Source organism: Coffea eugenioides, chromosome 2 (genome assembly GCF_003713205.1).
Source record: "Coffea eugenioides isolate CCC68of chromosome 2, Ceug_1.0, whole genome shotgun sequence".
NCBI classification, from domain to species: domain Eukaryota; kingdom Viridiplantae; phylum Streptophyta; class Magnoliopsida; order Gentianales; family Rubiaceae; genus Coffea; species Coffea eugenioides.
In genome coordinates this window covers 7,515,049-7,528,936 of record NC_040036.1, presented here as the reverse complement: position 1 = coordinate 7,528,936, position 13,888 = coordinate 7,515,049, and the positions used below count along the sequence as shown (strand labels likewise).

General features: G+C 34.0%; 1 protein-coding gene and 1 long non-coding RNA gene across 2 annotated transcripts; one reads left to right on the top strand and one right to left on the bottom strand.

The window, feature by feature from the left end:
• The first annotated feature begins 927 nt into the window (after positions 1 to 927).
• Positions 928 to 3,836, top strand: LOC113755555 (protein FAR-RED IMPAIRED RESPONSE 1-like). Its single transcript, XM_027299534.1, has 3 exons — positions 928 to 3,183; positions 3,573 to 3,641; positions 3,762 to 3,836. Exons 1-3 carry the CDS (start codon positions 928 to 930, stop codon positions 3,834 to 3,836), a joined length of 2,400 nt encoding a protein of 799 aa, XP_027155335.1.
• A 311-nt stretch (positions 3,837 to 4,147) lies between these two features.
• Positions 4,148 to 6,426, bottom strand: LOC113762764. Its single transcript, XR_003467259.1, has 3 exons — positions 6,119 to 6,426; positions 5,596 to 5,804; positions 4,148 to 4,597 (listed from the first exon to the last, which is right to left on the bottom strand). It is a non-coding gene; the product is annotated as an uncharacterized LOC113762764 (long non-coding RNA).
• Between the last annotated feature and the right edge of the window lie 7,462 nt (positions 6,427 to 13,888).

Sequence of the window (13,888 nt, the reverse complement as noted above, 5' to 3'; positions counted from 1 at the left end):
CCACAACCCTGTCTCACACCCTATCCCACCCCTCCTAAACTTGCCAAGTGTCCTTTTATTAACCCAATCATGAAACAACCCAACTCGAACCATGTTTATTTAGTTAACCGATTAATCTAGCTTGGGTGACTTAATCTCTATAACCAACATCAATTAAAATAAAAAACCCAAAAATCAAAATTAGAGATTAAACAAGGCACAAAAAAAATACCCCACAAGCTTCATCGCAACGCAGCCCTCCTCAAAAGCTTCATCGCAACGCAGCCCCACAAGTACTCTTCATTAATCTGCTGTATACTACTACTCTTCATCATATCCGTCCGGGTAAGTCCATTATGTCGAACTCAAACTTAAATCCCCAGCATCGAAATTGATGAAAGAAACATATGCTAGTGCCTGGTAGTATAATTCATGGACAATATTTTTTTTTCCTGAAAAGAATTAGGCAGCCAGCTTTCAACTTCAATTTGATGATTACGATTTAGATCATAATTATGAAGGGCAATGCTCTCGAGACCAACATTATGGCAAAGAAAAAGGTAATACTATATATGAATTGAGTGGTGTAGATTGGTGAGTTATGGAAGAGATTTTTTTTTTTTTGGGCCTCAAGCTTTTCAGCAAATTAAAGCAAGGTTGAAAGGCACCGGATAGAGGTCGACTTAAGCTATAAGTTTTACGGCAGATTGGTCTAGATTGGTTTACACATTATACTCAAAGACGGTTTCATTTTTTCTATTTATTATTTATTTTTTAATATTCTAGCTTGGGTGTTTATACAGTAAGTTATCTGCTCTTTGTTTGATCATTCCCTCTGAGGATATCTACTTTTCATTCATGGGTCGAGTACTTTTGCATGGGTTATTTTATTCTAGTGAAATTCGGTTGGCTATGTGATACAGGTCATTTGTTCGGTTTTGGGGGAATATGGAGAATGATTTGCCAACTCATGAAGTCCAATCATGTCGCAAATTGGACTTTGAAGATGTTGACTTGCAGGAGATAAATGATAATGCCTTACCTCTTTGTATTACTGATGGCAATCGAGGAAATCAAATTTTTCTTCCTTTGGCTATACCGGATGACTTGGTCCCGAAACTTGACATGGAATTCGATACTGAAGTAGCAGCCAAAAATTTTTACCAAAAATATGCTAAAGCATCTGGTTTTGGAACTCGATTGAGTAAGGGACATAAAGACAAAAATAGTGATTTGATGTTGGACAGGGTTTTTTGCTGCTCCCGTGAAGGAAAAAAGCCAAAAGACAAACGCAATATGATTGTTAAGTGTCCTCGTCCAGAAACAAGATGTGATTGCAGTGCAAGGATGAAAATTAGCTGTAGACAAGGTGAAAAATACCGTGTTGTGCAATTTGTTGCTGAACATAATCATGAGCTATCAACTCCAAGCAAAACTCATTTATTCAGATCTCATAGACATCTGACAATGGCACACGAAGCTGAAATAGATATGGCCCGAAGTTGCGGAATTACACCAAAACAATCGATTGAACTGATGTCGAAACAAGTTGGTGGACGAGAAAATCTTGGGTTCATTCGAGATGATTTAAAAAATTACTTACGATCCAAAAGATCCATACCAATGATGCAAGGTGACACAGGAGGAGTCTTAGAGTACTTACAAGGCATGCAATTAGAGGATCCAAATTTTTTTTACGCCATTCAAGTAGATGAAGATGACTTGATAACTAACATATTTTGGGCTGATGCAAAGATGAGAACGGATTTTGCTCATTTTGGTGATGTGGTTTGTTTTGATACAACTTATAGAAAACACAAAGATGGGAGGCCAATTGCATTATTCGTTGGTGTAAATCATCATAAACAAACTACTGTTTTTGGGGCTGCTTTATTATATGACGAGACAATTCTGACATTTGAATGGCTGTTTGACACATTTGCTAAGGCTATGATGGGAAAAATACCAAGAACTATTCTTACAGACCAGGACGGAAGAATGGCAACAGCTTTGGCTTCTCAATGGCCAACAACGTATCACCGCTTATGTATATGGCATATCTATCAAAATGCAGCAACGCATCTAGCTGATGTCTTTAAAGATTTTCAAAATTTTGCGACAGATTTTAGTCACTGCATATATGACTATGAAAATGAGGATGATTTTTTTGAGGGATGGAGTGAAATGCTAAAAACGTATGGTCTGGAAGACAACAAGTGGTTGAAGAAAATGTTTGATATAAAAGAGAAATGGGCTTTAGTGTATGGGAGAGAAACCTTTTGTGCTGATATGACCACAACCCAACGAAGTGAGTCCATGAACAGTGTGATAAAGAAGTATGTAAGTTATAAACATGGCTTACTTGAATTTTTTGAACACTTCCAAAGGCTGTTAGATGATCGTCGCTATAATGAATCTGTAGCAGATTTTAAAGGCAATCAAAGTACGCCGGCAATGACATTTTCTTGTAGGATTTTACAGCATGCAGCAAGTGTATATACACATGAAGTGTATGAAAATTTTAAGGAGGAGCTATGCAAAGGGATTGATTGTAAATGGGAAGTTGATGGTGACTTAGGAAATCAAATGAGTTACAGAGTTACACCACATGGTAAGACTTCCCACCATCTTGTAACTTATGATTCATCCACGAATTCAATTTGTTGTAGTTGTAAGAAATTTGAATTTGCTGGATTTTTGTGTTCACATGCACTAAAAATATTGATGACTCTGAATATTGTAACAATTCCGGATGCATATATATTGAAGAGATGGACAAAAGCAGCTAAAACAGGAAATGTGCATGTTTCCAGTGAAAGTAGCCCGGAAATGGAGTTAAAGGCAAAATTAAGTTTTCGTTACAAAGAATTATCCTATCTATATATGCAGCTGATGACAAAAGCTTCTGAATGTGATGAAGCTTATCAAATTGCTAAAGATGGATTTTGGAAAATGTCAGAACAAATGGATGCATGTTGTCAAGGGAAAAAGAAAATGAAAGAAGTGCGTATTGAAGAACATTGTAGTGTGTATCAAGATGTTGACACTAATCCATCTGAAATTGCCTATAATAAAATAAAAGGCATCAAAGTGAAAGAAAAAGTCACCTACAAGTCGAGCAAGAGACCAAGGAGTGCACTAGAAATGGCTACTAAGAAACGCAAGTACAAGGTGAAGGAGAAGTTTTCATCGAAAAGATTACAGGTTTGACAATTTATTTAATTTATGTGAACAATGCTATTTGATTGTTTGACTATTACTTTTTTTTGGGTTCCTTGGTTGTATGATGAATGATGAGTATAGAAATAGTATTAGGATCCTTATTTATAATTTGGATAAAAATGATTGTAGGAATTGGGAAATAATGTTGTTAATTCAAGTATGGATTCTGCTACAATTCAAGGTTTTGCTCCAGAATTACCGCCACAGCAGGTATAGTTATTCGTCATATTTGTCTTGTATAGCATAGTGCATATGTAATTTATTTTAAATTTTATTTGAATAATTTATTCTTTAGATGACTAAAGTACATTAACGATATGTTTTTTCAATGAAAATTTTAATTTGTGGTCGTCTCTTTTTAATTATATTAGGAATTTGGAATTTCAATAGAAGACATCTACAATAGGCGAAATCCCACAAACATGACACAATTATTGCAAGTAAGTAAATAGTATGCTTACTTATAAGTTTATTGCAGTTTTTTCTAGTATTATACTTTTACAAGTTTATAGCTATTTTTATAATGAAGGGTGGTCTTCTATTTCTTATTTTTTGGGCAGACGTTGGACCCTAACTTAACCCAAGGCTATGATTTGATGTCTTCAAGTTCAATAGCACACCACCAGCATCAATGAGTTTTGTAGGGACAAGAACTGGGAAATAATGATGATAGTGATCAACAAGTTGCTAAAGATGAATGATCAGTGCAAAAAACTTGGATGGTGTGAAGTTATACATTTATACACCTCGGAATCTATCCACTCTTTTCTTTCTGTTCCCTTGTAGAAGAGGGATCATAGATTTTTATACACATCATTCCCATCTGAATGAAATCTTGGGCCGTAGGTCTTCTCAATGGGTTCATTTGTTTGTTCTCGGGTCCAGTGTCTTTAATATGCAATAAATTCTCTTTAAAGCATCAAACAAGAAGAAAAAGCTGCATGAATGAACAATGAAAAAAATTGTTTGGATGCTACATAGGCTTCTAACCACAGAATTCATTCGAAAGTTACAATTCTGTTGAAAAAAACAGAGATTTCTGTACCTTCCTCCTGGTGCCATGAAAAAAGAGCTGCACCTAAGAATTTACAAAATCAATCTACTAATGATCAATAAACAGTCTATTCTGACGATAACTTTTACCTAAAAAAGTCTGGTTTGACTTTTTCTATAGTACAGGAATCGATCTGTATGTAGTTACTTAAGAACAACAACCGGCCACGAAGCTCTGCAACTTAAACAATGGCCCAAACCTTCTTCCGGCAAAATAAAACTGAGTTGCTGGTCTTGTCTGATCATCTGCCAAAAGATGCACTTCAATGTCCCAAAGAAACTTGGGGGCAAGATCTTTTACTTGTGATATAATTGGTTCTTCATCTCTAATAATAATGATACCCTGAAAGCAAAACATTAGCCAATCTTTACCATCACCTGGAATAAATCAAGCAATGCAAAGATCACGGTAGTCGAGAGGGCAAGTTAGTGGATTAACATACGCAGCTGCAGTAGTGGTGAAGCTACCAGAAGTCCTTTAGTTACATTACACAGAACCTTATAGTGAAGAGGTCTACTGCTGGTACACTAAGCCCAAATTTCGATGACCAAAAACAAAATATAAATCAAGAGAGGCAGGTTCTCCAAGGCAAATGAGAGGTAATGCCAATGTACTACTTTCTATAGTAGTAGTATTACAAGGTCTATAACACCTATCATATGTTATGATTTTTGGAGATGTTTTTGTGTGTGCGGTATATAGGACCCAAGAAAATGCATAAGATGCAAAACATCTCAACAGCTTAAGGGGGCACAAGGTGAGCAGCACTATATTAAAGCCAACAAAGAATAGTGAAACATATCCCAGAATAGTGAAACATATCCCAGAGGAGTCGTGCTATTTTGTCTTCTTTGCTTGATTGTTTTATGTAAGAAATGAATTAATTTTCTCCACCCTGTGATGCTATTAATGAAGAACTGCAAGGAATAATCACCAGAAAAATGGAAAGGAAGCAGAGCAACGAGTAATATTAATTACATCAACAACCACATTAATGGCATTAATAGTGACAGAATAATCAGCTAAAAGTATTTCCTGAACAAATATTTTGGTTATACAGATTTTCCTTCAAACAATTTAAGTATTTGCTCACCAAAAGAAAAAGAAAAAAGAAAATGTCAAACTAACTTCCATATACAACCTTACTGGTTATTCTTCTTTTTTTTAAGGCAAATGAAAATTTCAAAAAAAAGAGAGGAAAAAAAAAAGAAATAGTAGGATATTATGCTATGAAAGAACAAAGATAATGAGAAAAATCAAAAAGGAAAAATGGCAAAGCTTGAATGAGTGAATCAAGCTTTTTTTTTCTGCTACTTATCTGTTGTGAAGAGGATTTGGACCTGTATACACTTTTCTCTTGTCACCACCAAAAATCTCATCATCGGCACTATCCTTATCTGCATTTCCTCATCGGCACTATCCTTATTGGCACTATCCTTACAGTTTGATTCATCTTCCTCTTAGGCATTTGATCGAACAGGTGGTGTGCTTCGTCCAGCAGATACCGAATTTTCAAACAATTTAACAGATGAAACATTCGGAGTGGAAGCTGCAAATTAGAAGAAAAATTCACTCAATCAGCAAAAGATAAACGCAAACTTGTTACCCTCCCAAAATCATCTACACCTAAGTTCCAAAACACTAAAACAGAGACACCTATCTGTTACAGAATATAACCAATTTCTTACTTCTTCCCTGCAATTGAGGATATAGCAAAACTAATTCAATTGGTGTGTATCAACAGACCAATTTGAAGTTGAAAACTAGATCACGTGCCTAAGCTTAGCAAATCACATCAAATTGGCCTGCGAAGAGCTTCGAAGGTTTCCCACCAAGGTTTTTAAGAAATAAGTTGTTACTCACCTTTGGGAAGAGATTCGAAGCTTCATCCGTGAATATTTCGTCAAAGCTGAATGGTGAAGATGATGAACTCGGACAGCCCTGCTGCGTTGCGATGAAGCTTTTGAGGAGGGCTGCGTTGCGATGAAGCTTGTGGGGTATTTTTTTTGTGCCTTGTTTAATCTCTAATTTTGATTTTTGGGTTTTTTATTTTAATTGATGTTGGTTATAGAGATTAAGTCACCCAAGCTAGATTAATCGGTTAACTAAATAAACATGGTTCGAGTTGGGTTGTTTCATGATTGGGTTAATAAAAGGACACTTGGCAAGTTTAGGAGGGGTGGGATAGAGTGTGAGACAGGGTTGTGGTACAGAGGATCCGTTGCGGTTTTGCAGTGAGTGGTTTTCTTGCTGTCCCCTCCGCAATAAACGGTTTTTGGACCGTCAAGTTTGACGAGGGCTCAAGTTCCAATTCCCTGCGCTCGGTTCTAACGCAGGCTCTTTGACCGTAAATTACAAATTTGCACCACCCCCGAATATTACCGAATTATCACTTTGTCAGTTGAAAATTTGGGATTTCACTCAATTGTTATGTTATTTTTGGATTCTTATTTTTAAGAGTTTTTTTTAGAAAAAAATGTAATATAGAGATTTAATGTATGTGAGGTAAAAAGTTGATTAAAAAATTGTGTTTGCGAAGAAAATGTAAAAAAAAAAAAAAAATTTGTGAAAAACCACAATTCAAAATAATATCAAAAATCTCATTTGAGCTTTCTCCTAATATTACTTGACACTCCTAAAATTTTAAAAACATCACTTATCTCCCCTCGAAATTGTAAAAAGTCTATATTAACCCTTATTTGATACATAATTCACATATCCAATAAATATATCTCAAAATTAAAAAAATAAATAAAAGTCACTTTCTTTTCTTTTTTTTTCTCCAACATTCTCTCCTACTCATTTTTTGGATGACTATGCAATATATTATTGATAAATTATAATAATTTGAAATTTGTTTATTTTTTATTTTTATGATTGTGATCGAGTAAGATATGATTTATTTGCTTATTTTGAGTTGATTATTATAATTATTGGTACAATTTAAATGTTTGGACATTGGTTCAGAAGAAGTTGGAAAAAATATAAATGTTTATAAGAATTTGATTTTGAGCATATAGAGTTAAATTAGCACAAGTATACTTCTTTACAAATATCTTTTTATTTTTCATATTTATATTTTCATGGGTTATAGTATTGTGATGCGATACCGTTAGGAGATTATTTTTTAAGTGATAGCTTTCTTGAATTAAACAAAGTGGTTTAGGAATATTTTTATTTAGCAAGTAAATGGGTAGTTTAGAGTTTTTAAATATTAGTGTAACAAAAGTAAGAGAAATAAATGATATTTTTAAAATTTTAAAAGTACTAAATGATATTAAGAGAAATCTCAATGGAGGTTTCTAATATTATCCCATTTATTTGATGGCATTGTATAAAGATAATGTGGATGTGGATTGCAATTTATATTCTCTTCGGAACCTCATGATCACCTCGATGTGTATATATATATACACACACACATACAAGACATCTAAAGTTTGACCTTGTTTTCAATATTTTTTTAATTGATGGGTATTATTTTTAATTAAGGACGTAAATCTTACTTTCTAATTTTAACGAAGTGCAAATTGCACTTAAGTTATAGTGTACTAACTTAACATGCACCACGATAATAATAAGTGTGTTTGGATCATGATCACCTCGATGTGTGTATATATACACACACGTTCAAGACATCTAAAGTTCGACCTTGTTTTCAATATTTTTTTAATTGATGGGTATTATTTTTAATTATGGACATAAATCTTTCCTTCTAATTTTAACTTAGTGCACTTAAGTTATAGCGTTCTAACTTAATAATAAGTGTGTTTGGATAGGAGATAAAAGCATTTGATGTCGAAATGAATGCTAGTAAATACTAAAAAAAAAATCTTAATTACAAGCTTCGAAAAGCTATACACAACACCGGAAGGTTGTGAATAAACAATTGAGTTTCATTAAATACGGTTTCTTTTCGATTGAGTGATTTGTAGCTTCATTCCGAGTAGATTATTTTCACGACATCTAGATTAAGATGAAAAATAGAAAATGACATCAATTCTATATGTGAGAAAGGAGATTATTTGAAACAACACTATAGTACTTTTTATTATATGATATATGTAAGATAAAAAAGTGTTTAAAAATATAAAAAGATATTTAAAAAATTAATATATATGTTGCAGGCAAAAAAAAAGTTTACAAATGAAATGATATCCAAACTATATGATTGTAAAAAATTGATAGGTAGTACATATCCATTACTCCAACCGAACCACAAAAAAATTGTTCCTTGATCTAACGCGAAAAAGTTAACAACTCACTAGTCTATCACAAAACTTGACACTGTAGTCCAGCACTAAGAAGAGTAAATAATTCACCGGTTCATCACTCAGATAGTCTTTTACCTTATTGGTCCTTTTCATCACTCAGAAAAGGACTTAGGTAGGATTGAATTGATTGGAGGACACAGCCACTTAAGGAGCGCTTAGAGTCAAATGGTTGGATTTGGAGTCTTCTTGAACCAAAAAATAAAAATAATAAATGTATTTCTTCTTTAGCAAAAAAGGTTCAAGAAACATTTAAATCCCCCTTCCTTTCTTCCTTTCCCCTCTGTTTTCTAAAGCAAGGGCTCCTGTTATTATTATTATTATCCAAATAATTTACAGGTTAGAAGGAATTTTCAAATTGGAACGAAGGTTTGACCAGACACGTCAACGTCAGTCTTTCAGGGAGACAGGTGGCATAATATGATTGGGTTTTCTTTGGTTGCAGAAGAATGGGAGAAGAGCAGCGTACTAAAACCCATGGTCCTAAGTCACCACTTGGTATTTGGTAAAAGGTTGCGGCAGGAGTCAGGAGTACCGCGCGCGAGCGCCCCACACACGCTCGCACTCTCGCTCGACACAAATCGGCCAAATCCCTATCTCCATCTCCATCTCGAAATGGAAAAAAGAAAAAGAATGCAAGAGATGGGGGACTGCAGGAAGTGAGTGTGGGGTAACGTGCGCACGAGGCCCTGAGGGGGGAAACCAAGCAAGCAAATGGTAATTTGGACAATGGGCAAAGGAGCAAAGGAAGAAGGTGGGGCGGGGAAGCGAGGGGCTGGTAATGGAAACACGTCACTGTTTCCGACTCCCGACAAAAGTATCGAATGCCAAGGCTCTCTCTGGAATCAAATCTGTATGGATGGAGGGAGTCTGCCTAGTCTGCAATTGTGCGACATCTCATCTCTGATCTCTCTCTCTCTCTCTGCCCCATTCGCCTGCATTATTAACTCCAAGTAGGATGCTAGCCCTGAGTCACACTTCCCTGCCGCTCTTTTCTCACAGTAGTATTAGTACCAGTATACGTCTTTTTAGTTTTTACTGCTGCATGTTTTTACTGATACTCACGTTCATCTGGCATCACAGACGGTTTTCGGCAACCGCTTCTTTGTTCAATGGTAGCACTATTTGAATAAGTTATATTTTATTGTTATTTATTTATATAATTTTAAACTCCCAGTCTCATTTTGATACGTTTGTTTTCCTTTTTCATCGATTTCAAATTATAGTCTATTTTTCAATTGAAAAATATAGTTAATTTATAACACCTCTAAAATGCCCTTATCTTATTTAATGTAGATTGTTTTTTATTATAACTTAAATTATTTAATATAAAACTAATTAATCATACTCCATTTGATACAAGGGTATTTTAGGAAGATAGTAAACTAGATTTATTCTTCCAACAAAACTAACTAGCTTTTTTTAAATTATATGAAAAAAAAAACTAAACCTACCAAAATAGGAGGAGGGAGTGATAGAATTATAACACTCAATTACTATTTATGTAGGTCTCCTACGTTTTAATTACATTTTTTGATAGGAAACTTAATAATTATTCTCTTGTTTGGTGTAATGCCTCAACAAGATCCAAATTGATTAATTTTTTTGTTTTAGTTCGTGGTAGTGTGTTTGGATAGTGGGTTATTTGAGATATTTTTATTGTAGCACTTTTTGTGATGTGATGTATGTGAGATAAAAAGGTAATTGGGAAGATAAAAAGCTGTATTGAAAATTGTAATGATGATGTAAGCAAATATATTTGGGAAAATAACCCACTATCCAAAAGTGAATTTTAACAAATCTATTCGTGGAATTTGTGACGTTAATATACAGAACGTGATTAGGAGCAACCCATGGCAACTGACGTACATCTGTACCATGCTTTACTCTGATTCCTTAAACCCCCAACATAGCTGCTAAACACTAGTGTTTGACACGTCCTAATGTTTGTGCTCAGGCGAGTCCCTCAGCCCTTTCGGTGATGTAGGATCGGGTAGCTCGACTCGAGCTCGTAAACTATTTGATCAATGTCTCGATTCGAGCTCATTTTGCTCGAGATCGAGCTACTTAAAAGTACTATCAAGTCGATTTTGAGTTTAAACATAGGTACTCGAAAGTTTAACAAAATCTACTGGCAATTGCATTAACTAAATACACATATGCATGAGATAACAAATACAAGCTTGACATTGTTCAAATTTAGTGTTTGAACTCAATAAAGTTCGTCATTGTTTGCGAACCTTATCAAGTTGAGCTCAAATACTTTTGCAACTTCCTCGAATCGAACTCAAATTTAAACCCCTTGACTCTATCAAACTCAAGTAACACTCATACCCATCGAGTTCGAAAACGAGTATGGTGTTACTCGAACTTGACTTGACTCAACAGTACTCCTGCTTTCATTCTTCTCCTACACTTGGATTTTACGACACCAAGGACTCCTCGTTTCACAATCAATGCTTGAACGAAAGCTCAATTTCAATAATCCCCGCCATCGTCAATTACGATTCATCACTTCTATGATGAATGAGCCACATTATAGTTTTTCTTAATTAAACAAGATAATGTTTGCTGTTGTGGATCTGAAATAGGGCTGTAATCGAGTCGAGTCGAGTCGAGCGCGAGTATCGCTATACTCAAACTCAACTTGACAGCAGAGATATATTGCTCGAGCTCGAGCGAGTAGCAGAAATAGAGTTCGGACTCGAACTCGAAAAATTGCTCGAAAACTCGAGATCGATTCAATTTTCTTACGAATATGATCGAGCTCGAGATCCTTGTCCACTTCCATAATTGTAGAATATAACTCTTCATGCAAAATAGATTGATGCAAGCCCAATTTCCTAATTTAGAACAGGCTATTAGCAATTGAAACAAGTTAGAACATTCGCAATTCGTCACAAGAAAGGTCTATAAACTGTTGTAGAAACTAGAAAGTAGAAGTTATAAATTGAGGAGGAAAGAGGAATTAGGAAAAGCCAATTTTGTTTTTTACCTCTCAAGTTATTTTTTTCCTTATGAAATGACTATAGGGCCTATAAATATTTTAAAGTTATAGTCAACATTTTGGTAATTTAGACAACTCCAAGCCTAAAAGAGTAAAATTGTAATAACTAAATATATAATTTTTAATTAATTAATTTGTGCTCGTTAAGACTCGACGAGCCATCGAGTTTGACAAATTAATACTCAAACTCGGCTTAATATATTAACGAGCTCGACTCGCACTCGATTTTGATCGAATGTGATCAAGTTTTTGCCCGAACTACTCACGAGCTGCTCACGAGGAGCTCAGTTCGATTACATCCCTAATTTAGAGTAACCATCTTGCCTCTCTGTAAAAGCAAGGATTTTTTTCTCTAAACTAGTATAAAAGATATGGTAGGAAGAGGAGCACCCACTACGTTTTTTTGATGTATTTTTACTTTCAAAGGTAATATGTGTATTTTGAAATTTTAATTTAAGAAATTAAACAAAAAAAAGGACGAACCGCCAGCAGACTACGACATCCTTTTTTTTTTTTGGTTTTTTGGTAGGTGATTACGACACTCATTCAAAGGTAAAAGAGGCCAATTTACAAATTAAAGAAAGTATCTTTTGTTAAAAGTTACGTCATAGTATATTTTAGATGCCATTTGCAAGTAGCATCCCATCCTTCCAAGAAAACATATTTATCTCCAATTTATACAATTGTATAGTTGCAATTTTTGAATGACACAAGAAGTTTTATGTGAATGGAAATGAAATTTCCAATAGGGCATCGTGCAATTTTAGATTGGAGAGTTGATATTGGGAAGACAAGATAGTCGCCCAGAGAGCAGTAACTTCATTTAATCTAAATAGTCTCTAGCAACGTAATTGTTCAAATCATTCCGTCTAAATAAACTAATATAGTGAAGCAAGTTAGAGTTTCGACAAGTTATTCCAACAGTTTAAAATATTTATAATGCTTACATTTTAATTCTATCTAAACGCTGAAATGATTTCTTTAGCTTTTGAAGTTCTATAAATGCATCAGACAGTTTGATTGTAAGTCTTGATCTCCAAGAAGAAGACACATTGGCATTGTTATACTATGTGGAGTAAACATACTACGTAATCACATTTAATAATAGTATGACTTGTTTGTTACACGGTCAATGTTTGTTGTATTATTTTTGCAGGGACTTATTTTATAAGATGATGAAGACTTTATTAGAGAACAGAAGTTGATATGATTCATGACTAATGTGATTAACATAACTTTTTTTCATATGGTAAACTATTTTAGTTTAATATTTTCTAAACTAATAATAGGTTTGAATGCATGTCACGTATATAAAAATTGAGATTAATTGTTATGCATCCGAACCTATTAATGTATATATAGTTAGTGCTAAGAAATATAAATTCAATTCTTTTTTGCTTAATTATCAGCTAATTATGCTTCTTATGATGCCGTCAAATTGAAAAATAAAAAAAATTATACATAGTGCAATTTCTTTTAGTTTAGGACAAAATTAAAAAAAAAAAAACTTCTGCTAGTTAAGTCCTCATTCCCTGCAGTGGTTAAAAAAAAGGACATCAATGTACTGATAGGAAAATTGTTATACCAGCGCGAAATTAAAACATGCCCTCGCTATTATCCGCAAGGTGACAAATGACAGGACTGTAATCATTTGTTTATTACCGGTTTAAGAAAAGAATTATCAACTCATTGACGAGACAGAACCGATGTTTCATAGTTATTTCAACGCGGTTGTTAGACAGTAGTCTATATCGTAAAGGACTCGGAGACGGTACATCCAAGTTGGTGGCGTTTAGCTGGAGGATGTCGTATACGTGGAAGTTATGCGTGTTTCAGTTATGAGAATAAAAAAAGAAAAAGAACGATATGTGATACTTATTCTCGAGTAGGCACGTGAGAATCGGTAATAATTCAGTCTCCTTTAAATTCTCTTTTAATCTCTTTAGATCTCTCTCCCCATAATATGGAGTAGGAATAGATGTAAAATAAAATTTATTGTATAAAAAAATACTTATTCTTGAGTGTGTGCTAATCTAAGGAACTTATTCCATAGCTATTAAAATCAGTCCGGAAAGGAACACGACCAAAGAGGTAGGTCAACGAGTCACTGATTCAACCAATGAGTCACTAAATATATTTAAATATTATATTTCATAATTTTTATATAGATATATGATATAAATTGTAATAAACAATGTCATAGTGAATGCTCATTTAATTTAATTTGCTATAGAATAATTAATTCATATAAGAGTCAATAAAATATAAATTTATTTAGTAATCCATCAAACTTCAAGTGTAAAATCTTTTATGTGTTTAGTGTAATTATCTAGTTTATTTACGAATTTAAAGTGC

Bases quoted from the DNA above. Each gene is read 5' to 3' on its own strand.
- LOC113755555 (XM_027299534.1), top strand. From the start codon at position 928: ATGGAGAATGATTTGCCAACTCATGAAGTCCAATCATGTCGCAAATTG. The intron at 3,184-3,572 runs GTTTGACAATTT...TAATTATATTAG, and splicing joins TTTCATCGAAAAGATTACAG to GAATTTGGAATTTCAATAGA. The intron at 3,642-3,761 runs GTAAGTAAATAG...TTTTTTGGGCAG, and splicing joins ACATGACACAATTATTGCAA to ACGTTGGACCCTAACTTAAC.